This window comes from Cercospora kikuchii (genome assembly GCF_019650295.1).
Source record: "Cercospora kikuchii DNA, contig_00001, whole genome shotgun sequence".
NCBI lineage: Eukaryota > Fungi > Ascomycota > Dothideomycetes > Mycosphaerellales > Mycosphaerellaceae > Cercospora > Cercospora kikuchii.
Window position 1 is genome coordinate 5,297,430 of NW_025408582.1, and position 26,090 is coordinate 5,323,519.

The window sequence follows — 26,090 nt, forward strand, 5'->3', positions numbered from 1 at the left end:
CTCTGCAAAGCTGCATTACCCCTCCAATTTCACTGCCTTCCTCAACAACATCCAACGAACTTTTCAGCCATCAATTACCGCCGCCCAGCACGATCTTCGGATCCACCGCACCCTCTTCGATCAGCTGCTGCAGGGTCTTCATGACGGGCTTGGGTGGGAACCGATAGTCTCGCTCATGTCCACTCTTGCAGCCCACCTGGAAGCCTTCCGTGCTCTTGATTTCGTTGACCAAGCGCTCCAAGACACTTCCAGCAACCTCATATGGGTCCTCTGACCAACTTCTATGACGTTCCGTTGCAACACCTTCGTGGTCTTCGAGGACTTCCTGCACGAAATCGATTTCGGGGATCCCCTCGGATTCGAATGTGAGCTGACAATCTGCAGGGATGCGTTCGAGAATGTTTTTCAACATGAGCTTCTTATGGGAATTCTCGTCCTGCAGACGCGCCGACTCGACAAAGCAGATGCGAAGATGCTTGAGAGTCGTCAACTTTTGCAGCTGCTGCCAATGCACACGATCGATCCAGGCATTGTCTTTTTCGCCATCAGCCCGGAAGTCCACGACCAGAGTCACTGATGCCAAGAGGGGTAGCTTGCTGTTGGGGAGGAGTCGCGTGTCGATACATGGATAAGTCGAGACCTCAATTGCAGCAGCCACACAGACTGTATTCTCGCGATACAGTATACTCTTGGCTTCTTTGTAGATGTCCTTGGATACGCGAAGAATCTCGAGCTCGCTTCCGGACTCAACGAGGAGTTCCCTGGAGGGTTTGCATCCGCTGGGGGTTTCCAGACGCGAAAGAAGGATGAAACCAGTTGGTGCGAGCAATTCGACATAGACTCGATTACGAAGCTCGGCAGGTAGATCCATGAAGCGAAAATAGGTCTCTTCTTTACCGGTCAAGTCTTCGTACACAAGCAGATCTGTGATCTGACCATCTGCCGTATCGTCGCACTCGTCCATGCACTCTTCGCCGTCATAGTGGTCTGCTTCTGCAGCTTCCATGGAATCCAACTCGCCGCGGCGAAATTGATCATCAATGTTGCGAAAAGCTCCGAGTACGCTGTTTGTGAGTTCAGTGATGTTGTACAGTGTGCCCCAGCTCAGCGCGTCCCTTATGGTTTCGTCCAGGTCAGAAGGAGATGTGCGAGCATACATCTTGCCAATGATGATTTTCGCCAGCACGTAAGCGCCTTGCTCGTAGTGTATGAAGCCGTCATCCAGCAATTTCCATTTGAGGGTGTCGCCGTAATGCTGAATGCGTGGGTGAGAGCGAGGAATCTTGTAGTCCATGGCGCGGAAATTCTTGATCCTCTCGTCAATGTCTTCCTCATCATCTGTTGCATCTGCTGCATCTGTTGCATCTGGTTCCGTGTCGGCAGTTGGGTTGGGTGATGAGCGCCCTGAAGGAGCATCTGGTGCATCGCTGTCGACAAGTTCGCCGAAGATTGACTCAATGAATGCAAGGACTTCTGGGTCTGCGTTGCGAAGACTTCGCTCCAACACCCAAGCTTGTGTGCTGCTCTTGAGATGTCCCTTCAGCGCTATGTCTGCCGCAGCGTCCTTCGCAGCGAAAGGCGAGGCTTTGGACTTCCCAAAGCGCCGAAGCGCTCTGATGAGGAGGCCTTTTGCCGCATCATCCTGCACTTCTCCGCGTGGTGCAGCGACTGGAAACTGAACCGCTTTGCCCCAAACTCTGTTCTTGCCAAATCCGACTACCGGTCCTGACGTGATTGACGTGGAAGCACTCGAGGTGGCGGGCGGCGGGTTGGCGCTGGGTTGTGCGGAGACTGGAAACTGGAATGATTTGCCGAGAACGCTGCTCTTGCCAAATGCTGCCGGCTGAGATGATGTGGTTGACGTGGAAGGACTGGATGTGGCGCGCGAGGAAGTGGTCGCCGAGAAGCTATTGAAAGGAGATGTTTCGCCTTGAGCGGCCAGCAGCGCTGGTGGTGCGCCCGTGAACTCGAACCGCATGTTGGATGTGATGCGGTGTGGTCACTGGGAAAGGAGGAACAATAAGAACGACGCTGCTGATATGTCCTCCGCGCAGGTGTCTGTTCACCCGCTAAGCCCAAACGGGACTCACAGAAGTGAATGTCTTCGAGTCGGCGTCGATGGTCGCGGAATGGACCTGCGCTTTCGTTCAGATCGGCGACAGCTGCAGTCTGTTCAGGAAAAAAGACAGGCTGAGGCGCAGTACTGAGCGGGTGACCAAAGCAGGGCAGCGGAAGGAAAACATGCTCAAGTCTGCGCGTTACGGCTGCTCAGGACATTTCAATACTGAAGCTCTGCTACCGAAGTGGGCCAAAACTTACATCTGAGCTCAAAGCATATCATGTCTGAGCCGACTCGCCGTTGCCCAGCTTCCCAGCCGTTGAGGCTTCTTTCGGAATGACCTTTAGAGAAAAGTCGACATGCTTGACACCCTGATGAATGCTCGAAGAGCTGATGATGTCGATGTCATCGCAGACGTAGTCCGCCACGTTCTCCTCAGTCAGTCCTCCAGAGACTTCCACAAGCGCACGCGCATTGACGCCTCTGCCCCATTTGTCCTTCAGGTTCTTTGATGCCACGCGCACACCTTCTGGCGTGAAATTGTCAAGCATGACCACATCCGCGCCCGCCTCGATCGCCGTATTTGCTTCCTCTTCAGACTGGCATTCGACTTCTACCTTCACAGCAAAGCCACCCGCCGCCTTTGCAGCTGCCACTGCTGTCGGTATTGAGCCGCCGCATGCCCAGATGTGGTTGTCCTTCAGCATAGTCATGGTGCTGAGATCGTGTCTGTGCTGGTCGCATCCTCCCACTAGCATGCCATATTTCTCCACCAATCTGAAGCCCGGTGTGGTCTTGCGCGTACCTGCCAGGATGTTCTTGTATCCAGCTTTTCGAAGAAGTTGGAGCAGCGAGTGTGACTTTGATGCCACGCCTGAGCATCTTGAGAGCAAGTTCAATGCTACACGCTCGCCCAGCAAGACGCAACGTACTGGACCTCTGACAGTCGCGATATGCTGCTTCTTCTCCTTGCCTACCTCATCGCCCTCTTTCACAAACCACTCTACTGTGCAGTCGAGCTGCTTGAACACCTCGTCGAAGAATGGCACACCGGCCACAATGCCCGGGCTCTTCGCAAGCAGACGAGCTTCTGCTGGACCATCGCCAACCACGAAGCCGCCGTAATCGAAGCTCGGCGTGTCCTCCTCAAGCCAGAGAGCAATGGACTTCCTCCATGACGGCGGCAGTAGGTGAGCGGGGTTGCCGTGGATCGGTGCGCCTTCCGTGATGGGCATGTTGGATGACTGTAAAGCTGTGTTGTTTTGCAAACTCTCGGAGAATTGGGAATTGAATGAAGCTTGAGACAATACCTCTCACCTACTGTCTGGCTTTCATGTGAAAGCACGACTCATAGACTCAGTTGTGGCCGCCGATGTCGTCGTTCGGAAGAAGCACTCGGGCCGTGAGTTTGGTAGCCTGGCGTGGAACGTGAAGTGAGAGCGGCATGCTGTGAAGCAAAAGTCGCGGCTTCCTCTACCAACCTCTTTCCATGAACGATCGTCTTGTGATCCGCTGTTGCACTTCTCCTTACGACTTCACGTGCAGCAAGCAAAGCACATGCATTGTCGTCGATAAAGATGTGCGAGTAGGGCATTCAGCTTCAGCTCTGATGGAGAGCACGCAGAACATCGGCCTTGCAGGCGAATGCTGTCTGCAGATGAGCTAGGAGGTACTGTAGTTCTATTGCAGGATTCTTTGACAGGCCGGTTTTGTGACTAATCTGAAGGTGAAAAACACTGACTTGCAGGATCACAATTGCATACCGCCCAGGCCAGCATGTCTGGCAGGCCGGATGACTCTCCTTCAGCCTGCACAAGCTACCACTACTACCCGCTCGACGCTACGATCAATGAAGTGCGCCTACTAAAGCTCTCAAGACCATCTCCCGCTGCGACTTGGAGCGGCATCTCTCTTTCGCTGGTCACAGTACCCCTACACAATGCTCCAGCCTTTTCTGCAATCAGCTATGTCTGGGGCGATCCAAATAGCGTCCAGCACAAATTGCTCGATGGGGTGAGCGTGCTTCTCCTAGAGACGGCAATAGAGGCTGTGCAACACATGTTCACTGCATCCTTCCTTGAATCAGAGGATCTGATATGCTTCATCTGGATCGATGCTGTGTGTATCAATCTCAGCGACAGACAAGAGAGAGCACAGCAGGTCCTCCTCATGTCTGACGTCTACTCAACGGCGGTACAAGTGTTGGCCTTTCTGGGACCATCATTTGACGGCGATTCGGAGATCATGACAGGGATCACGGCTGCAGCGAACGCCATCCGACAAGCGGCAGGCTCGCGTGCACGACTAGACAAACTGCTTGACTACGATACAGCTTTGCCAGTGGTAGATTACTTGTGTGACTTGCCTAGAGCTTCACTCGCTGAGTTCTATTCAAGCTCCTGGTTCAAAAGACTTTGGATTCTTCAAGAAGCTGCACTAGCGAAGACGGCTCTTGCCTTCTATGGCGAACAGAGTGTTACACTAACAGATGCCATCATAGTGGCGCGTGCTCTGGTCAAAGTAGAGAGACATAGTGGCAGCTTCGAGATCAACAGAGACGCTCTGTCTCGGGGCATCAGCCGATGCAAGACGCTTTACAACCTTCGAGTGTGGCATGCTTGCAAACTGGATCTTGCGCACGAAGGTGGATGCCGGAAAGGTCTATGCTATGATGGACTGCCAATGACATATCTGCTTGAGGTCACGCACAGCCACGCGAATTCCGAAATGCGGGACAAAGTCTATGCGGTCCTTGGACTTGCACATGCTTCTGTGAGTCGTGAACTTCGGCCCAACTACGATTTACCGCTTCAAATCGTCTACATACAAGCTACGAGGACAGCCTTCTCGCAAGACAAGTCTTACGAAATCATGCGGTGGGCGAGGACCTGTGGTAACAGACCTGATAGCTGGTATCGCGATAACAATTGGCCGACTTGGTTGCCGCTTTGGCAAGATGCTTATGATCGTTTGAAGAACCCGTCTGGTCTGCCTTGGTGGACATTTCGAGCAGCTCGAAATGACGCGCCCAAATTTTTCGAAACAGACCTCACTGATCCGATACTCCGCTGTCAAGGCGTCTTCCTGAATGCCGTAGATCAGGTGTCGGAGATCTTACTAGAAGGGACGGCCGAGGAGGACGGCGACCTCGCCATCAAAAAGCTTGCGATTGCTATTCAGTATGCGCTGCCGCGCGCAAGGACAGCATTGGGCATTCACTCAGGACAAGCGCCTCTCATGGCCCTCGCGGCGACGCTTGCAGCGGGAGCACTGCAACCCGGCGCTGAAAGCCATCTTCTGGTCGAGGCAGAAGATGATCTAGCCGGCACAGCAAATCGACTTGCCGAGATGACCAGCGTCAGCTTGACTCGGAACGCCGAGGGCACTGGCGCTGGTCAGAGCGTGAAATACTTGTACCACTTCAAGTTTCACAGTTGTTTTTGCAAGATCTTCTTCACTAGAGAAGGCTATATGGGGCTTGGGTCGCAGCATCTTCAGATCGGTGACTTGCTTTTCTTGCCGCTCGGCAATAGCGTTCCATGGATACTACGAAAGGAGGACAAGCATTACCTCTTCATGGGCGTTTGTTATGTGCACGGCATAATGCACGGCGAATTGTCAGACCAAATCAATCAAGATGATACCCCATATCGATCCCAATGGATCGACATTCGATGACCCATGACATTCGCGGCCGGTCCTCATGCAGCTTGCATCTTGCTACCATCCCGAAACCCCCGATGAAAATTCCTCTCCCGCCATCAGCGCGCTTTGCCAATCCATTGAAAGACTAATTGCTTTGCACCAACATACCGCCGCTCTGAGAGTACGCGTTCCGACGCGTATGGGCAAAGATCCATTCGGTAATTGATCACGCCATTGTTTCAAGAGCAGTATTGCAATGGCATTGACTGGCAAAGTCTGCTCATAGCTCCTACAATGCGAGGACACCGAAGCTACGCAAGAGTAGTCTGGCAGACGTCAGGCCAGGCGGCTTAGCAACGCTGCCAACATTGATCAGTAAAGACAGAACTCTTTGGTGGTTCGCTTCGAAATAAGAGAAAGCAGCGTAATGATTACCATCGTTTTCTGCAGTATCATGCATACTGCACATGCAAAGCCGAGCCCGTGGTCCTGGATGAAACTCGCCCTGCTCTTCCTAGGACTCGCAACCACAGCCACAGTGGCGTCAAAACCGCTCTAACAATACTCCAACAGGATCAGATCTTGTACGACCGTAATGCGCAAGGGTGCTAAAGAGCCAATGAGAGTAATGGGAGCTGGATCGTGCAGATGTCAGCTTCGCATGACCAGGCTATGCATCAATTGAAGATATGGCTCGCAAAAAGCACTGGATCTGTCCAGCAAGGGTCATACTTTCAGACAATTGGCATGACAGATCTGTGAGCTCCGCAAGCCTGGTTTAGTTTGGTGTTCAGGAGTTTCGGATTTTTCAGTGGACGATACCGCACCGAAGGCCTCGGCCAAGGTGCTTCATGCAAATATTTGCACCTTTTGACCTGTAATGGTATATGGAGCTGATACAGAGCTTTTTGGTCGTTATGGGTTCGAGCTCAATCAATGTCGAAGTCCCTGCACTGCCCGACTTTGCACGTTCGCTGCCTGCTGGAGATCCGGCACGGCACGGGATCGTGTATTGGATCGATTGAGAGTGCGGTACAGCCTCAAGTAGGCGCAAAACGGATCGCATGTGACGCCCAGATGATATGATCTCGTATGCTGAGTCCGATCCTAGATGAATGTGTCGGGGTCGAGCACCGCTTAGGGCAACGAATTGAGGCGATACGCCGCGCGGCGAAGGGCGCGGTGAGGTATTCTCGTTCATGCACATGTTGTCTAGCATACAACATAACGATGCGAGCGCCATTTGACGCACCAGAGGAGCATGGCAAGCCACACGAGCATGCTCTTGTGTTGGTGGCTTTGGACGTTGAAAAGGAGGCCAATGAGCCGGGGCGCACCTGCAAAGATTATCCCTCGTTGCGTAGTCTCAGCCTGCCTCGTAATGCCCAGCTCGCATTATTGAATGCGAGCGAACGTGACGACAGCAATTGTTGTGTCTGTACCTGGGGCCGCACTTGCTGTGTAACAACGCCACGAGGCTCAGCTGTACCGTTTTGTTTGAGATACTCAGCCTCAAGTTGTGTAACAGTATCTTCGGCTTCGCAGCTCTAGGACAGAACTTCTATCCAGCCATACCTATATAACGCAGATGTTGAATGGCGATATCCATTGCATCAGTTTCCTTCAGCCAGAATCCGAACTTCCTCGAGCTAAATATTCTTTTGCTACTCTTTTCACTTTCAACATGATGCACTTGACCTCCGCCATCTTCTTTTCTCTCCCATTGTTGCAGGCTGTCGCCGGTGCAGCGCGCGTGCCAAACCATGTGGAGCTTTCTCCCCTCGATCATGGCGCGATTCATGATGAAGTGAAACCCGCCCAAGATCCAGCGGACCGCCTTCGTCAAGGGTACGAGAAATGGAACACCGCAGACATGGTCAACGACGCGCAGGACTTGGCGACCCAGGAACCCACCGCTACTCACACTGTGACCGGACATCTAGTTCCCACACATTGCGTGGTGACGGCTGCGAATGGTCAGAAGAAAGATTCTTGCAACAAGCACAGCAGTGCAGCTTTCCATCGGGATGAAAATGGTGATGAAGCGCGAAAAGCACCAGTCAAACACAAAGCTACTACACAAGACGCAGCTTCAGCTACGGCAGAGGGCCATCGGAAGTTACTCAACAAAAGAGGTGGGTAAACACTTTGAAACACCCCAGTGTGCTTCTACCCTTTCAAGGCCACGGACGTGTTGTCTTGGTATGAGACGGCATAGATCTTCGAGACCAATCCGTGTCTACCATCCCTTCTTACTGTGGCCGATTCAGCTGGCCTGTTTACAATGTTGAGAAGAGATCTGGATGCGCTTCGTGTTCCTCGAATCGACCTCATCCTCGGTGGCATATGAGGCAAAAGATCTAGCTTTTCCCACGGAGACTGGCGAGTACAGAGCTGACACCTCGATAGCAACAGGAACAGAGACTGCGTCGGTGTCTGTGGGCAGCGCATCTGGAAGTATGCACTTCGGTCACCGGATGAATGGCCAAGGATTCGTATTGGCAGCGGCCGCGATCGCTGTTGGAGCTTTGATGGTATGCCTTTGATCGACCAATGCAGCTACCACACTCTGGTGAGCAGAGAACAGGAATCTTCTGTATTGCTTTTTGGTACTCAGGACGCTCTCTTGTCATGTTCAGGAAGTTTAGGCTGCGTATTAGAAGAATGGTTGAAAGAGGTCTGTCGGAGTCAATCAAGAACTTTTTGCCATGGGCACGAGTGCATGATGTGTTCTGCTTTCTCGCATTGAGTTTCCAGGAAATTGTGGCTGCTGAGAGCAGCCACTCTTTCCCACAGACAACTTAGAGTTCGTGCTGATGGAGTTCATGCTCAGCTTGTGATGGTGCAAGTGATGGAGAAAGACCAATTAGTCAGCGTTGCTAGCGTCTTGGCGTTAGCCGCTGTTACAACACTTCCAATCCAGCGACAACATTGCTTTCGCTCCTTGTCCGCCTGCCCTGGTGGACTGAACATACCACCCCCATTCGAGACACCATGTCTCTCCTGCTCCGCGATGACGCCGGCCGTCGAACGCGAGCATTGTTTTTCCCGAGCTACCACGCGTCTGGCACGCGTTTGAATTCTCCTGCACTCTCGCTCAAAGCGAACGCGAAGATGGATCTGCGACTCGACAGCCCGCGGCGCGGCGTCCGCCCTGGTCCTCTCCATATAATACAACAAGCACCTGACCTTCAAGTTGTGGCCGGCCACGCGTGAATGGTCCAGCAAAGTGGTCCAGCAAGACCACCCGCACTGCATCCAGACATGAGGCTTAGCTCCTCCAAGATCAGCAGCTTCTGGCGCATCATCTTGACTGCTTGCAGCTCACTGACCATCGCTCAAGACGCGTCGAGCTCTGTCAACCCAGCTGCCGAGCGCAGCGCATCCTGAATAGCCGACAGTGACATTGAGACTCGAGCCTCCCCGCCAAAACAGCTTCGAAGCATCGTTGCACCTCGCGCTCAAGCACTACACGTCAAACTGGAGATCCAGACCGCGGTGATGAGTTGCAACATATGTCTTCTTTTTCGCAGTCTCAATTCGGCCATGTCGAACTCGAGTCCACAACAAGGTGTCAAAGATGGCAAGCTCGTCCTGACACAAACCCCTGCACACGGGACAGAGCTTGAAACTACGCGTCCTCTGCACGAAGATGCTCTCTATGTCGACAAAATGCTTCCGCCAAGAGCCCTCACTTATCTTCATCGAGAGCACGTCAATTGATGCTGGTCTGACCACATCTGAAGGCAGCGTGCCGACAACGACAAGATCGAGTCACAACTACATCGCATGATCCTCGCTGGCGCACTTGTCACTCTCACTCAGTAGCTTGCGACGCTGCGAAGCTCATCGCAGTGGAGATGCAATGTGAAGAGTAGTTGCCACGCATCAGAAGAAACAGCATGGAAACGGGCTGAGACCTTTGCTTCGTCAACACGCTCGCCAGCCACCATGATTGGAGCCGGACAAACCAGGCCATAAAGTAGGTCAACGGGACTTCAGACCACGCGGTTCACTGCCTCTGCGCATCCAGCCTATGCGGAGCTCGCGGGCGCGGAGATCTCGAACATGGGTTCCCAGTCTTGTCGCTCAAAACAGGTAGGCATGACCCGCTCTTTCGACTTTTCATTTCCTTCAGAGTCATCGTGCCTTTCAACCAGCGGACCAGAGCCTGGCTGAGAACAGAGTCATGTGCATGCACTGCCCTCTTCTTTATAATCTCATGCCTCCTATGTGCTTCACAGCTCGGCTTCCATTTGGACAGCGCACATCCGGAGATCCACCCTAATCCATTACGCTGTTTGAATTGGATAGTGCGACAGAGGTCCGCATACATGAAGTGGAGACAAGCTCGTTCAAGCTCGCAGGGGGCCTGAAGGCTAATGGTGGGGTGCATGGTCGGGAGCTAGAGACTGTAGCTACTCGAGGAAGGTAAAGACTGCTGGAGCCCAATCAGTAGCATTGTGACGGCATTGCACTCCGAGTCATGCCCAGTTTTAACCGGATTATAGCCAACAGGAGTACCCCTCTCGTCGCCTCGCACGCATCGATGCGAATGAGTGCTTCGGCTATGTACTCGGCAACTATGAGTCGCGAGGACGGCACTCATCAGACTCAAGAAAAATTGAAGGTGAAAACTTCCTCGTCTTTCGCACAATACAAACATGAAGGTTTTCGGCGGCTTAATCCTCCTTGCAAGGCTTAGGCTGGTCACATCGACTCCATCTGGCAACGACGAGGCCCTCACTGTACGTGCCTCGACAGGCTTCATCACTGGTCGGATCAATGCGAACTACACCAATGTGAGGGAGTTCCTATCTGTACCCTTCGGGCAGGACACAGCAGGTCAGAATCGATTCAAACCACCTCTCGCTGTCCCACTGTCTTCGGAGAGAATCGAAGCAACCGAATATCCTCCAGCCTGTCCGCAGTATGTGACGTCGCAAAAGACCATCTGGAACCAGAAGATTCCTCAGTATCTCCAGGAATGGGGAGCACCAAATCTCACAGCAGGAATATCTGCTCCTTTCGCCACTGAAGATTGCCTCAAGCTCGCAATATGGACTCCAGCCAATGCGACGTACGCTTCTCGCTTACCCGTCGCCATGTTTTGGAGCGGAGGCGGCTTTCAAACAAATGGCATTCTGGTTCCGGGTCAACTACCTGGTCGCTGGGTTTCACGGTCTCAATCTCACATCGTCGTCACGATCAACTACAGGATGAACATCATGGGATTCCCCAATGCTGGAGGCATCTCAACGCAAAATCTGGGCTTGCTGGATCAGCGCCTCGCGCTCGAGTGGGTACGGGACAATATCGGAGCTTTCGGCGGAGATCCCTCCAAGATCACGATTTGGGGCCAGTCTGCTGGAGCAGCTTCGGTTGACATTCATAACTATGCCTTTTACAATGATCCCATCGCTCGTGGCTTCTTCGCCCAGTCCGGAAGCATCATCGCTTTCGCTCCATCCGTGCCAGATGCCACACATTCCAACTTCACATTTGTCGCGAAGAACGTCGGATGCGATTTCCCCAGCAATTTTACTGCAGAACTTGAGTGCATGCAGAAAGTCGATTACAACGACATCATCAACTTCCTGGGCCGATATCAGGATAATGGTACTCAGCCTGGCATATCCTTTTCGACTGTTGCTGACGAGAAACTTGTCTTCTCGAACTACACGGAGCGATACTTGCAGCAACGTGTAACGCGAGCTCCGATGATATACTCATCTTCTGCCAACGAGGGTGGAAGCCTGAGCACGTATCCTGCCGATGACCCACAGAGAGGCGTGAACCAGACAGAAGCCGACCAGACTACACTGCAAATTCTATGCGGCGCTGCCAAAAGTAGTGCATTGAGGAATGGCCTGGGACTGCCAACGTACAGGTACCAGTATGCCGGGAACTGGACGAATCAAGACCCTCTGCCTTGTAAGTCATACCTGAATAATGCCTACAAAAGAACGCCATGCTGACTTTGATGCTCAACAGGGATGGGTGCCTATCACTCGAGTGACCTTGTCATGTTCTTTGGCACGTATGAGGATGGAGTCGGACCCGCAACCCCACTGGAGATCGAGACGAGCGAGACGATGGAGGATCTTCTGTTGGACTTTGTTCGCGATCCTTGGAATGGGCTGTCAAACGCGAGTTGGCCAGCTTACGATACGACAGCAAGCACTGGCGGGACTTTGCTGAGATTTGGTGCTGATGGCAAGGCTGTGCAAGAGGTTGATGCCAACGATGTGGAGGCTGCTTGTTCTGGAGATGGAGAGTATGATCCGTTTCCATCAGACAGCGGTTTGAGGCTCGCTGCAATTTTGATGCAATTTCATTACAATGGTGACTCGCATTGTGCTAAAGCGACTGCCCGAAATGCAAGATCATCTTCGAATGAAGCACAGTCCTCCTGCTCGTTAAAATGCTCTAGGCCACGCTCGCGGTGCTACGGCTCTTCGAAGCTGCTTCCATTTAGAGTAACAGACTCAATATGGGTAGCCAACAAGATTCCAAAAACTTCTTCATCACCCATGCATCACTACGTCGCCCGTGCCCCAACGCCTTAGTTCTTCAAGCTTCTCCCGCCTCTGCGCTCTCGTAATCGGCCGTTCCTCTCGAATCCTATCAGTCAAGACAAGCGACCGATCCATACCAGGACCACCTGGCCATCGACCTGGATACCGATCGCAACATTCATCATTCTCTTCAGAGTTTCCTTGTCCATTTTTCTGGACCCATCAACGATCGGCAGACGATTCAACAGATCTTGCATCCTGGCCGCCGCCGTGTCCAGATACTCCACATGATCGCAATTACCGCACGTCAAATGCGAATCAACTAGAACATCGCATACGAGCAGACGCGTCGGCTGAATTGTGACAGAGCCCCGACGGACATCGATCGCGATTTTGTCATAGTGTCTGATAGAGGTATCGTTGTCGTGTTCAAATTCCTTGTCAGGATCTGCTTCGATTCCGTTCTTGCGGTCTGCTTTTATTCCCTTTGGATGGTGGCTCGTCAAGCTGTCGAAAATGATACTATTCATGTGAGAAATGCAAAAATCATATTGTGCATCGACCCACGGAAATGCGCCAAAAGCCCAGGAACCCGATGTCATGAAACGAAAGATCGATTGGCTGAAGTATGACTGGAGAACTTCGTGACGTAGGAACCGGCATGTGGCTGCGATTGGGGGGTTGAAGGCGATGCTGTGGGCGCCGAGCATCGTTTCGGCTAGAATTTCATCGCCGAAGAATCCGAAGCCTGTTTGTGGAAGGAATAGGTAGATGAGAGTTCTGATTTCTGGTGTTAGGTCGAAGAAGTGTAGTCGAGCTACTGGCGTCCCGAACAAATTGGCCGATGGCACGAAATCGTAACGATCGATCCTGGCGGCTCCAATGCTTGGAGTCAGCCGGAAATCGTGTGTCCACATTGTTGCTTGTCTGTGATGAACACTGTTGAATGACTTCGATCACTGGGAGCGATAAAAAGGCCATTATATGCTGCCACGCTCATGTAGTACTTGTTCATGGCCGCCTTCGCAAGCCTTGAGAGCACATTCCAACAAGTTCTTGAGCAACCTGTGAGCCTAGATCCCACGAGTGTGGTATACAATAAAATAAGACTTCGTTAGTGCCAAAATTTCATTCCTCTAGATCCACTCTCCTGTCCTAACAATCAGTGGTTAGGCAATAGGCAGGCGTCGGCGTGGACCGTGCGCCTTGTCACCGGTGAGTCCTTGCATCATCAGGAAAGAAGCTTTGGCAAGGGACGGACGACCGAACGTCCGCTGCGAATCTGCAAATACATGACTGACTCAAGCTCGAACGACGGCATACCAGATGAGGCCCATTGCAGCTCCCAGAAGAATGGCCAGCGGAGGCGACAATTTGAAATGCATGCCGCCGACAAAGGCCGTGGCCACAATCACCACCCACCAAGGATCTCTGCTCAAGCTGCCACCATTTCGAACATCAGCGTCCAGGTAGCCGATCTGGAACAAGCGATAGACGGCCGTAAAGACGAGACCGACAGCGGTGGCGTGAATACCACGCAGCGCGGATCGCACTGCTTGGATCTTGCGGATCGAAGACCAGACTGCCAGCTGCCCAGTCACCAGCCAAATGCCAGGCGTGAAGATGCCAACAAAAGCGATGAAAGATCCTGCAAATGCAGGTAGGCCTTGACCTTGGACAGCAAGAGCTCCAAGGTAGACCGCGAAGTTGAAGTTTGGTCCGGGAAAAGCTTGAGTGATGGCAAGACCGAGCAGGAAATCTCGAGAGGAAACCCAGCCAGGAGCAACAATGTAGTCGCGAAGAAGAGGAATGACCACGGGACCGCCGCCGAAGATGATTGTTCCAGCGAGGTAGAGGTTGGAGAAGAGATCGAAGCCTCGGTTGTTGCCGCTGTAGATACCACGGCAGACCATGACGGTGATGAAGGAGGCGAAGAAAGCACCGACGATGGCCACTCCGATCTTCCAAGACCTGAGAAGTCTACTCTGCGGCTCGGATGAAGAATCAGTCTCAGCCAGGACAGCTTCTTCCGGTCCTTTGACGCCACTTCGCTGATGCACAGAAGAGGACGCTTGCGCACCATTCCCACTGGCAACACCAACATCCCTCATCTCCAAGTCCTCACTTCCTCCGATTTCCTCCCTCTTTCTCCTCACAATCTTCCTCCACCCCCTCTGCAAGAACTTCAAATCCCACACCAACGTCGTCAACGCACCGCCCACCATAAGAACCGGAAAGAACCAAAGCGCATTATACAACATCCCCGCCGCCGCTCCCAAAAACACCAAAACCCTCGTCGTAGTATCAGTAACAGCCTTCTGACTCAACTGCATTCCAGCCAGCGCAACAATCCCCACAGTCGCACTATTCAACCCACTCAACAAAGCATACGCCGGTCCAGGCAATTCATCTTCAATCTGTCCCACTCCCAACCCCAGCCCAAAAGCCGCAAAAGCCATTGGCAAGCACCAAACCATCAACGCAGCAAATCCAGTCCAGAATCCATAATGCATAATATTAATCGCGTATAACATTTTCGTCGAAGCAGGTCCAGAAAGTGCTTGCGAAACGGCAAAAAGTTCATTATACGCCGCATCATCGAGCCATTTGTATTTTTCCACATATAAATCGCGAAAGATTTGGAAATGTACTGTTGGACCACCGAAGGCTGTGAGTCCGAGGTGCCAATTATGCGCGAGCATGTCGACGACGGGGATTTTCGAGATTCTGTCGCCGGACGGGAGTAAAGCCTTTCGGCCTTGCGCGACGAGCGTGCGCAGCTTTTGGAGCTGCATGGCTTATTGTCGTTGTTTGAGACGGGAGTTCTGTTTGGGAGGAAAAGAATTGAAGTTGGTTTTCGATCTTGTAAGTACGAGGAATGTTCGCATTGTTGCCCAGACGCCAGGCGAGCTCGTGGACGCCACATTCGCTTGGCTCCAATCACGCCTTCGCGATGACCGTTTGTTACCTTTTCACCCACGTGGGTTGAGTTGCAGACAGCAAAATTGGAGGTCTGCGAGTCTGAGCAGAGAAATCGTTGTTGAACGTAAAGGTCACATTTCAAAATGGGGTCTACGGCGATTAGACTTTCCAGCACATTGGCGTTTCCCTGCTGTATGCAGATCGAACCGAATCCTTCTTCGGAATGGCCCTGAAAGCAAAAACAGTCTCCATTCCATCTCCATGCTCGTCGCTCTGTTATGCTTTCTATCTGTACATTATGTTCCCCCCTGTCGTAGTGTTTGTCCCGAACCAGATCCAAAAACCATTCGCTATCGCAAAATCACGCCTGTCGCTCGCATGCCGAGGATCAAAACGATCCTCAAATTCTTAAAACATCCAACTCCTTACCATGCTTGCGTGACAGTATTTCAATTCTCATGTGACCGAATCCCATGCGTCATTTTGTTCCAATCCCTCGTGACGTTCATTCTACCTCCTCCCCGAATAAGGATCCCATTCCATACCAGGATAACTCGCCCCCCTCATAATCATATCCACCTCATCTTCACTGACAGCAGGATCATCTCTTCGTCCACTATACCCACTTCCAGCTCTTCTCCTGCCCCCACGACCAGGGCCAACACCGCCATAATAATCCACACCACCATCCTCGCCTCGCATAAACTGTCTCTGCTGCTGCTGTTGCATCGCAGCCGAGAGAGGAGGATGCGAGAAATTAGGTTTAGGCAGTTGCTGCTGTGGAGGAGCGTAATGCGGAAGGTCCCCTCCTCCATTATTCTGAGAGTAGTATCGTCTTTGCTGCTGTTGCTCCATAGAGTTCGCTCTCCGTCTTTGCTGCTCTTGTTGTTCGATAGAATTCGCTCTTCGTCGCCGCTGCTCATTTTCGTGATATTGTAATTGCTGTTGTTGATGTCGCGGGAACCAACCCGACTGGCTAGCAGGTTCTGTTCGTTGTGCCTGGTACATGGGTGATTGCGCGGGGTGCGAGTACTGTTGACCTTGCTGGAAGACTTGCTGCGACATCCAGTTGCGCTGTTGTGGTGGAGGTTGTCGAGCATAGTGGCTGTTGTCGTACATTGGGGAAGTCGGTGGAGAGGGCATCCTTCGGTCGTAGTCATACCCTTGCTGTTGGCTATAAGTGTCGCGGCCTTCGTAGTTGAAACCATTGTGCGGTCGCTGTCCGGGAGGATATCTGCCTTCGCCACCTGCGGAGTAAAGTGGGCTCTGCGGCTGCTGATACTGGACTCGTTCATAATCAGGCTCAGCATACTGATACTGCTGTTGCACGTCATATGCCGCCCGAGCCTGTGCTTCGTTCCAAGCAGCATCGTTCGACTGTACCGCACTGGCTTCACCTGCTCCAGGCAGCGTAATCGCAAAGGGTGTCTGCTGGTCTCGATATTCCTTGGCCGGGCTCCTCGCAACTTCCGTGCCCATCGAGATAACTCTGTCGCGCGGGGATACTCGCTGTTGCTGGCTAGGACCGAACTGTCCCTGGGTCTGAATCTGCAATGGTGGTGCGTTTCCGTGCACAGGCGAGATGGTCGCAGAGGACATGCTTCCGAACGGCCTCTGCCGCACAGGCGAAACGCTGGAGTCAACGCTGCCCAAAGGTCTCTGTCCTGTGGCGAAGAACTCAGATCGTCCGGAGACAGGCACACTGGCAATTGAGCCAAACCTACCATCTCTCGTCCCGGGAGCCGACCTTTGTTGATCATCGATCGCAGGTGGAGGTGAAGCAGCGTAGTCTCTCAAGGGCAGAGGATTTCCTGTCTGAGCAGCTGCACGTCTCTGCTCAGCAGCGACCTGCTGTCGATCTGTTCTCTGAAACTCCGGCATCGTGTAGCCTTGTTCTTCCGTCTCGTCGACATGCGTCTTCCTCGCACTTGGTCCGTACCAGCCGTCCGCAGGTGGCGACAGAGAAGGAGCGCCATCAACGATGTTGGTTGGCGACATCATTTCAGCTTGTTCTTGAGGTCCTCCGGCACCGGTCATGGTCATATCCTGCCTGCCCGCCTCTCTCCTCGCCAAGATTCTCTGACTTCTCTCACTCTGCTCAGCAAAAGCTGCCATCTCTTTCTTCCTGGCATGTTCATACTCCGCGTAGCTCCCGACACCACCCTTCACAGTCGCCGAATTACCTGGATGCCACTGGGACTGCAGCGGAGCTGGTCCGGCAGGAGCGAGCGGCGGTGCAGCCTTCGTCAACTTTCTTCCCTTCTCATCTCTCGTACGCGAACGTTCTCTCTCTGACTGATGCCGAGCATGACCAGGTCGGGTCTCGATTGCGGCAGCCGTGCCAGCAGACGTGCTTGCTCTACCGAGAAGAGACTTCAGCCCCGAAAAGCGCTTCTTCTTCTCCTTCTCTTTTGGTTCACCCTCGGCACCAGAAGAAGACAACTTGACCGCACTGGAGCTCGCGCGCTGCGGCTTCTGCAAGGTCCTCTTCGCCCCACCAGAGACCTTCCTAACAGTATCCATGCGATCCATCTCCTCACCTCCGGCTGTAACGCCAGCATTAACATTATCTGAATTCTCCAAACTAGCCAGAGGCTTATTACTGCGGAACGCAGCCTTCCACGTTCCAGACTTCTTCCTCGCATGAGGAGGCTGATTCGAAGCATTGCCACTAGGAGGATGCTCGCCCTGCGGCGTCGTGACCACATTGTCGCCCCACGCATGAACGTCTTCCAACCCGTGGTCATCAGATATCACATCCCTCCCAGGAATACGGGCTCCAGCACTCATCGGTTGCTGAGAACCGTCAGGGAAATACCCAGCATCATGCTGTCGGAATAGCGGATGCTGCTGAAAGGGCGCCGTACCAGCCGGAGGACCACTCAGAGCGCTCAGATCCTCCGTAATGAAAGGCGGCGGATCGTTCTCCTTTTCGACGTTGTTCGCGTTCGCAATGGCAGCAGGAGCAGCAGACGCAGCATCCAAACTCTTCGTTGACGCCGAAGCAGCATTTCGCGTATCGATTTCCTCTTGCACAAAGCCGCCTTCGTCTCTGGGCAAAGTCATGTACGACATAGGTCGTTCACCCATGTCTGGTCGCTGCGCGTACAGTCGTTGAGAGAAGCGTTTCTGGAAGTCAGTAGTGCCGAGGCTGGGTTGTCGGACGCCAGGCATGAGGCCTGCGGAGGACGGGGAAGTGGGAGAAGCGGTGTTTGTTGTCGGGCCGGCAGGGATAGCTTGAGAAGTCATGGGCTCTTCAATCACTAGAGGTGGCGGTTGTTGTGCTTGCTGTGGTGCTTCAGGCGCGGCGCGCACAGTTTCGAAGGAAGACGGCATGTTCCTTTCGTCGTTGGGAGAGGACTGCCCAGTAGCTGCTCTTTTGTCCTTCTCAGCGGCCGCAGGCTGTAATCCAGTATTCGTCCGGGACGTGGCAGGCCGAACGTTCTCGCCCTCTCCGAAACTGCTTACGCTGGATCTTCTGTCATCAGAAGCACCTTCCTCGGCCGAAACTTCACTTCTCGCATCCTCCCACCTGTCTCCTACGCGGTCTTGTCCCTCACTCGTAGGTCTAGCAGATGCTGCCCCCGGGTTCTGTTCAGAAGGCAGCACATAAGGGTTATGCTGCGCCTCTACAAGCTGCGGCTTCTGCAGCTTCTCCTTTCTTGCCGTAGCAGAAGCGATGATCGAAGCGAAAGTCCCTCCAGCTGGCCTCTCCCGCGGACTTGTCTCGCCAGGCGCAACGCTCCGACCACTTTCCGCACTCTGGACTCTCTCCAATCGCCTCACTTCCTTCTCTTGCTCCGCGATCTCCCTCTCCCACCTGGATGACCCACTTCTCTTCGCAGTCGGCGTAGCCTCCTCTTCCGCGCTTTCTTCGCCACCCTGGACAACAACAGCCTCCACAGGCCTCATCGTCATTGGTTCCGCCGTCACGACCTCCACATCTGACAGTTCCGAGATCTGACTTTCATTTCCGCTCAACATTGGACTCGCGTTCGACCCTTCGTTGGTTGGGATCGTTGTCGAAAATGTCTGCTTGACAGGCGAAACTCCCTCGGATGCCGCTCTCCGATGCATCTGCGAAGGCAAAGTCGAAATGTCCGACACCTTGCGTTGATTTTGCATCGGGCGCTTGGTAGGAGAACTTCTCGCAGAAGCAGAAGTCGGACCGTCGTCTTTCAGCGTGGGAGGCATGACCCCCGCAGTCTTCTCTTCAAATTCCTCTTGACTCGGCACAGTCTCCAAAGGTTCTCCAGTCATAACACCAGCAGTAGCAAATGCACGTCCGTCTACTGTCGTCGAGGAAGAATCTCCGGCATACCTCTCTTCCAAGCCCTTCTTCCAGTTCGCTTCCTCGCTGACGCTACCGAAAGCACTGTTGTTCCCAACGCTGCTTCTCTTCCTTCTCTGCCTCTCCACGTCGATACTACTTCCACGTCGCATGTGTTCCGCATCAGCGAAAGTCGCGGCAGTAGGCGCCGGACTTGGCAAAACACCCAGCCGCTCCTGCTCTTGCGGCGAAATCTTTCCCTTCGCATCCGGCGTTTTAGGAGTCGGGAGTTTCGCGCCCGGTTCATTCCACGCTTCGATCCTTTGCGGTGAGCTCGGGAGACTGCCGTGAAGTGGAAGAGATCCTGACGGGACAGCAGTCCCAGCAGGCCTTGTAGGGTCCACAGCAACATCGCTGAAATCCATGAGAGCGGACTGCGGACGCGCAGCAGAGCCAGTGGCCGCATCTTCCACCTCTCCCTTTTCGGCCCCAATGTCATCCGCAGAAGAGGACGTTCCATCGGCTCCTCCCTTCCAGAATACCAAACTCTGCGGGCGACTCCTGCTACGGCTCCAGCTCCTTGCCGTGCGCTCCTTCAAGCGCTCGAAGACTCCACTCAAAGGCCTCGGGTTCGCAGCACCACCTTGGGTCCATCCACGACTAGGTTCCCGGCTTGAAGAAGATCCATTGGTCGGAGTGGCACTGCCCTCCCGTCTCGCACTACTCCTCAGCGCCAGAAGTCCAGAAGTCGAAGTCCTGCGCGCAGCGTCTGGTCGGTTAGCAGTTGCGGATGGAGACCGTTTACTCGTGGAAGGCAGATCCGGTGTACTGAGGAGTGGAATCGTGTTAGTGTCCGCTGTGTAGCTTCTCTTGTGTTCGGGGTTAACAGTCGCAGGGTCCATCGTGGACAACCGTTTGGGGATGTTAGGGGCCATAGTGAGAGCGGATGCAAGATCGATGGAATCCGATGATGAAGTATGCTGATGCCCTGGGACCGGAGAATCGCTGGCCGTCGGAAGAGCTGCAGATGGGATATGCGTGCTTGCTGTCAAAGTTGTGGGACCAGAAATTGATACTGGAGATGCAGTTGTGACATCCTCGAGAACGGGCCCAGCTTCTTGCAATTCCTTGACAGCTTCACTTCTGGTCTCTGCTTCGCTAATTTGTTCTGCCAGAGCTGCAATCGTGGTCGTTGGTGCATCTGGTTCAACTCTCTCGCGCTTGTCTTCGCGCTCGTCCTCAATCTGCAAGTGCGTCGCACCTGGAGGAGCCTGGCCCTTCGAGATCGCACTCTCGTGTAGACCAGAATCAGGATCAGCCGCAAGCACGTCTCCCGAGTTCGTCAAACGAGCCCGCGACTCAAAAACCCCACGTTCATCGTGCACATCGCCTTCGAAAGCTGTCTTCTCATCCTTGCCAAGTGCCGCAGGAGCTGGAGCTACAGTACTATTCGGCAATTCATCGGCAGCGCCCGGGGCTTTCGGGTTATTGTCCGGTACAGGAAAGGGCGAATCGTTGGGCTGTTCAACAGTATTCGCAGCAGCCGGAGCAGCAGTGGACAAGCGGCGGTTCTCTTGGCTGCCAGATCCAATACGATTCCGCGACTTGGAAGGTGACGCAGGAGACGAAGCAGATCTCAACTTTGCAAGAACCGAAGATGAGGCTCGATTGTACTGGGGTCGAGAGGCACCAGCCAGGGGCGGAGTAGAGTCCTAAACGCGCACTTACCGTAAGCTGACATACGCGCACATTTGCGGGGATGGTGATGATATGCTGGGGAAAGAAACGAGGAGGTGATTGGAATGTGGGGATGAAGTGGATCCACCAGAACGACATTAGAGATGCTTGTTGATAACGATAATACAAAACAGAGAAGAAATCGTGCAGTAACGTATCATAGCAACTGTCATGGTCTTGCAAGCCCTTCTCTCTCTTCTGCTTCGGGGTATCTCGTCGCCAAAAACGTATTATGGTGGCAACCGTCGTGTGCTTGGAGAAGCTCCACGCCCAGTTACTTCATGCCTGGAGCGCGCGAGTTCTCAGCGACAGGTTGACCAGAGTGAAAACGGCGCTGTGTTGTGCTTGTTGTGCTTGCAGTGCTTGTAGTGATGATGTGTGGAAAGGGTATACAGAAATGAATCATACCTCCTTGCCACGTACGCTTCCACCAAACCTCGATTTGCCTTTCGCCAATAGACCTTTGGCACCAGCGCCGGCTTTGCTGCCGAAGACCCCGGCATTCTTCATGAATTCTTTGCCCTTTTGCTGCACACGGTCAAGGTCGACGCCGCCACTTCCACCAGCGTTGTCACTGTTGGATAGCCCACTAGGTCCACCTCCCGCCGATGCGGTGCGGCCTGACCCCTCGGCTTGGCCACCGGACGCGAAACGATTCTTCAGGTTAGACAAATTCATGCTAGGTGCGGCGGCGCGATGGCCTCGCTTCCACGAATTGGTGTTGCTAGCAGAAACGCTTGGCTCCAGCGGTGGTGGTCTGCCTTGCTCGGCTGTCTGTTGTACATCGGGGTGGCGCGCCGTCATGCTCTGTAGCCAGTCCCCCAGACCCGTATTCATGTCAGCAAACACTTGACGGGTGCTATTGTAAGTCTTGATGCGTTCATCGGCGTCCTTGATCTGCAATATGTTCCGGAAGGCCGGAATTTGACCCTGGAATTGTGCGGAGCTCTGCTGTTGAGGCGATGCCGTGGATGGCGCTGCATTAGTCGTGTCTTGAGTCGACTCGGCATAGTATGGAGGGATCCGCGGGCTTCTGTCCGATACAGGCGAGGGCTGCCCTTCTTGGAGCGACTGGCCGCTCTCAGCAGTGGTTTGTGGAATGTTGAGAGTGTCCTGTGTCTTTGCGACAGGCGACACAGGGCCCTTGACGCGTTGTGAGAGAGATCGCACTATTTCTCCTTCTGCTGCTGCCGCCTCGGGTCTCCCCACATCAGGCACTGAGAGTGGTCCGCCGATCGTTCCTGTCAGCTCGGGTAGTCTCTGCTCGACGGCCGGCGTATCTGGAGTGATTGGTGTTTCTCCTGGATTCATGATATGCAACTGCTTACTCCTGGGTCTTTCGTAGGCTGCTTCGGGCTTGATTTCGGGGCTCTTGGGCTCTTCCTTGACTGGTTCGCTCATCTCCCAGCTAAATCGGGTGTTGAGCAGGCCTGGTCTGGTCGAGTCTGTCTTGGGGGTGGAAGTCGAAGCTGCCGCAACAGCTGCTGCACCTACACCTACTGCAGCGGCAGTCGCAGCGGCGGCCGGCAATGCAGATTCGCCATGTTCGACTCGTCTCTCGTTGTCTGGCGCATTCAACGCGTCTTGCGTGCGCACATTGTTGTCCGCGGAGCTGTCCAGGCTTCGCACTATTTCAGCGCGAATGCGGTCATCGTCTGCGGAGTCACTGGAGGTGCGCCGGAGGGGTTGACCGGCGCTAGGTTGCTGAGGTACGCTGTGCTCAGGACTAGGCTCCCGACTCCTGACACGAAGTGGAGCGACTGTGTTGAAATACTCAGTACCTAGGTTGCCGTTCCCTGCGGCAGGCTGCGGTGTGTCCTTAGCAAGAGGTGTAGGAGCAGCCGAGGAAGAAACAGAAGTCGGCGCATCAGTGCTGTCGGTTTCCTGTCGCAGCAATGGCGGTGCTGGAAGGACTTCTCCATGGATACGTTTGGGCATTGCTTCTGACTGGTCAACTGGCGCAGGTGCCTCCTTGGATGCAAAATCACGTGTCTGATGGCCAACACCATATTGACTGATGAAAGCCGCTCCGAGCTGATCGCCAACTTCTTTGGTGGCATCGATCGGAGACTTCGTGGCCGGGCCTTGTAATTGATGTTTCTGAGTTGTCGGCGTTAGATCGATCGGCTCATCAGGTGACGGAATGTTGCGAGTTGCAACTGCTGGTGGGGTCTCAACCGCTGGCGTAGGTGCTTCACTGTTAATCCAGCCTCCAGGCAAGTCCGGCTTGAAGCTCTCTTCTCTCCCAATTTCAGGTCTCGGAGGAGCTGGGCCTTGTCCGAGTCCGCTTTGCCCAGTACCTGCGCGTCTCGGTTTCGGCTTTGCATCGTCGGTGAATGTGCTCCAGCCAGACTTGCTTGAGCCAATGCTGGCATTTGAGCCGCGACGACTTTCGTGGATTTCTTGGTACTTATCGGCAATCTCACGGACCCTTCCTTTAGCAGGGCTGTCAGACCGGGAAGGAGTGCCAGTTCTCACAGGACTTGTAGCGGGAGGCATATCATGGGTGCGAAGGAACAGATCGCGACTGTCTCTGCTTTCCTTCGCCGCCTCAGCCAGTTCAGGCGAGCTGGGATCCTTGTCGGGAGATGAGTTGATGGTGTTGGCGAGGTCGGCTTCACGAATGCTGTAGTCGGTGTTACTTCGCCCCCTTCCAGCAATCGGAATCGCAGAAGTGGGTGGATTGCTCGCCAGCGTTTCAACAGGGTGGAGATCAGGTTTCACAACTTCGGCACCCTGGTCCGCCACATCTGGATCATCGGCACCGATGACGCCTGATAGAGGTGTACTGAGTCTGCGAGATTCCACGGTCTCCACTGCAGGTGTACGAGCTGGAGATGTGCCAGATGATGGAGGATCCAGACTCCGTCGATAGCCAGGCTCAAAAGTTGTCGGAACACGCTCACCACTTGCACTTCTATCTGCAGGAGGTTGTCGCCCTACCCGTTCCACCAAATCGGAGCCAGGCCTTGAAGCGGTTGGTGTCGTCGTAGACTCTTCTGCAATAGTAGGGGTGACCCCATCCCGTTGTCTTTGGGTGAACGCTGCAGTGGCAGCTGAAGGTACACGACTCATGATGGGGCTAATGCCTGCAGTGGAAGAAGTATCACTGCGCCCAACGTCGGTGCTTGGCGTAGACCCTGAGTTGTCGCGCGAAAGGGACGCGTCGTTTTGGTCGAAGGCTTGGTGTACCGCCGAGCGGAAGCCAACAGATGGAGTGTGTTGGAGTCCATCGTCTCCGTGTTGCTCAGCTGCAGCACTGGCTCGGGAGATGCCTGAAGGTGGATGGGTGGTGGTCGGTGTTGGCTGAATGGAGCTGGATGCCGTTCCCAAACCGGCCGTATCCAGACCAGGTGGCGATGGCTTGGATGTCTGCTCTGTCGATGTAGAACCTGTAAAGGTCAAGATGTCGTCCCCAAAGCCTGAAAAGCGTGACACCAGCGGTAGAGTGGGGCTTTTGTTTCGTGAAGAAGAGGTGGTTTGGTCAGGCTCATCTGGGCCTGACGACTGGATCTGAACCCTCTCTGCCTGCTCTTCAACCGGTGGTAACTCATTCCTCCGCTGCTCCGCCGAAGTCACCCTCTCCAATGCATCAACGCTGGGCCTGCCACTGTCTTCACTCTCGCGCCGTCTTTCTTCGTCCATACGCTTGTAGATGTCGCTCGGACGAATGAAGGGCAGCGGCTTGTCTGTCTGAGCTCCGTCGGCCGATGAAGCTGCACCATTGTTGGCCGCTGAGCTGGACACACTCTCGGCGATAGCCCGTGCCTCTGCGGCCTGCTGTTGTGCTTCAAACGTGTTCGCTCCCATGCTGGTCTTTCGCGGCGGGAAGAAGCCCGGTGGAGCAGGGACGGCGTCTCTCGACGCGTTGAGCGGTGCTGGTGCCTGGTCGGGGTTCGTGAAGTCGCGCGGTCGTGATCCGCTGCGAGGGAAGTCGCTGCTCCCTCCATCTATGGGACTCGCAGTGACTGGTGCTTGTTGTTGTGCAGGGAAAGGAGCGGAGACGGATCGCGCGCCATCGTCTCCCCGGTCGAAGCTGTGTTTGCGAAGTTTCTGTGTAGGCAAAGCCGATGATTGTGTGGGAAGCGGAGGTTCTGGGTCCTCATACCCGCCCCCATACTCATCATACGGGTCATAATCTCCCCAATCGTCTCCGTCATATGTGTTCTTTGGCGCCGTGTTCCATTTCTGCGTCCTATGCCTTCCTGGGACGGTCTTGAAGGACAGCGGCCCGCCGGGCGTGGTGGGAGTCCCGTTGTTGGCCATGTTCAGCGGGAGTCGCGAAGGTGTCCAGAGATCATGGCCGAGGTGTCGTGCCGACTATGCAGGGGGAGATGGGTGAAGCTCCGCGTCGATGTCGAGGCGCAGTGCTGCTGTTTCCAGCTCCGCGGACAACCAACGGCCAACGGCGGTGGCGGACGGGCAGAGGGACAATGCGCGTCACGATGGTCGCGCAATCATACAAATGGACACACCAGATGCTGTATTAGATATTATGGCCACGAGAGGGCGGGAATGAGATGGGGTGGTGTTGTTCACAAGTTGGCAGCGGCTGGCAGGGACATGCAAGCCGAGACATGCACCTGTACCGCTGCGCTGTGCCCGATGACGACGCCCTCTTCACTTTCGCCTGCATTTGTCGATATGCGATCTGCTGGACATACATTCGCGTCAATCAGACGTAGAGATGCCCGTGGTACCTGAGGACACCCTCAGGCATCTTTGGTACCTAGGTATCGCTGTAGTCGTTGCGAAGTAGAACATCGCGTTCTCTTGGCGCACGTGTTCGCAGACCTTCGTCGCGCCTTCTATTCCAGCCCTCCCTGCATCCTTCATGCACGTCTGCTGCACCACCAAAAAGAAATCTGTCCTCACTACTCTTCCGCATCCCGACTAAGAATACTGTCGCCCCCCGCTTGCCGTCCACCACCGCCGCTCC

General features: G+C 54.1%; 7 protein-coding genes across 7 annotated transcripts; 2 read left to right on the forward strand and 5 right to left on the reverse strand.

Moving 5' to 3' along the window:
- Positions 1-70: 70 nt before the first annotated feature.
- CKM354_000206500 (uncharacterized protein) lies at positions 71-1,978 on the reverse strand (the record flags this gene model as incomplete). The annotated part of the gene is made up of 1 exon (XM_044797207.1): positions 71-1,978. The coding sequence occupies one exon, from the start codon at positions 1,976-1,978 to the stop codon at positions 71-73; it is 1,908 nt and encodes a 635-aa protein (XP_044653142.1).
- Positions 1,979-2,337: 359 nt separating this feature from the next.
- On the reverse strand, positions 2,338-3,294 carry CKM354_000206600 (nicotinate-nucleotide diphosphorylase (carboxylating); the record flags this gene model as incomplete). The annotated part of the gene is made up of 1 exon (XM_044797208.1): positions 2,338-3,294. The coding sequence occupies one exon, from the start codon at positions 3,292-3,294 to the stop codon at positions 2,338-2,340; it is 957 nt and encodes a 318-aa protein (XP_044653143.1).
- A 541-nt stretch (positions 3,295-3,835) lies between these two features.
- CKM354_000206700 (uncharacterized protein) lies at positions 3,836-5,737 on the forward strand (the record flags this gene model as incomplete). Its single annotated transcript, XM_044797209.1, has 1 exon — positions 3,836-5,737. The coding sequence occupies one exon, from the start codon at positions 3,836-3,838 to the stop codon at positions 5,735-5,737; it is 1,902 nt and encodes a 633-aa protein (XP_044653144.1).
- Positions 5,738-10,368: 4,631 nt separating this feature from the next.
- CKM354_000206800 (uncharacterized protein) lies at positions 10,369-12,273 on the forward strand (the record flags this gene model as incomplete). Its single annotated transcript, XM_044797210.1, has 3 exons — positions 10,369-11,638; positions 11,699-12,049; positions 12,206-12,273. 3 exons carry the CDS (start codon positions 10,369-10,371, stop codon positions 12,271-12,273), a joined length of 1,689 nt encoding a protein of 562 aa, XP_044653145.1.
- A 62-nt stretch (positions 12,274-12,335) lies between these two features.
- CKM354_000206900 (uncharacterized protein) lies at positions 12,336-13,139 on the reverse strand (the record flags this gene model as incomplete). The annotated part of the gene is made up of 1 exon (XM_044797211.1): positions 12,336-13,139. One exon carries the CDS (start codon positions 13,137-13,139, stop codon positions 12,336-12,338), a length of 804 nt encoding a protein of 267 aa, XP_044653146.1.
- Positions 13,140-13,523: 384 nt separating this feature from the next.
- On the reverse strand, positions 13,524-15,017 carry CKM354_000207000 (uncharacterized protein; the record flags this gene model as incomplete). Its single annotated transcript, XM_044797212.1, has 1 exon — positions 13,524-15,017. One exon carries the CDS (start codon positions 15,015-15,017, stop codon positions 13,524-13,526), a length of 1,494 nt encoding a protein of 497 aa, XP_044653147.1.
- A 637-nt stretch (positions 15,018-15,654) lies between these two features.
- On the reverse strand, positions 15,655-25,417 carry CKM354_000207100 (uncharacterized protein; the record flags this gene model as incomplete). Its single annotated transcript, XM_044797213.1, has 3 exons — positions 15,655-21,087; positions 21,143-21,187; positions 21,575-25,417. The coding sequence occupies 3 exons, from the start codon at positions 25,415-25,417 to the stop codon at positions 15,655-15,657; spliced, it is 9,321 nt and encodes a 3,106-aa protein (XP_044653148.1).
- Between the last annotated feature and the right edge of the window lie 673 nt (positions 25,418-26,090).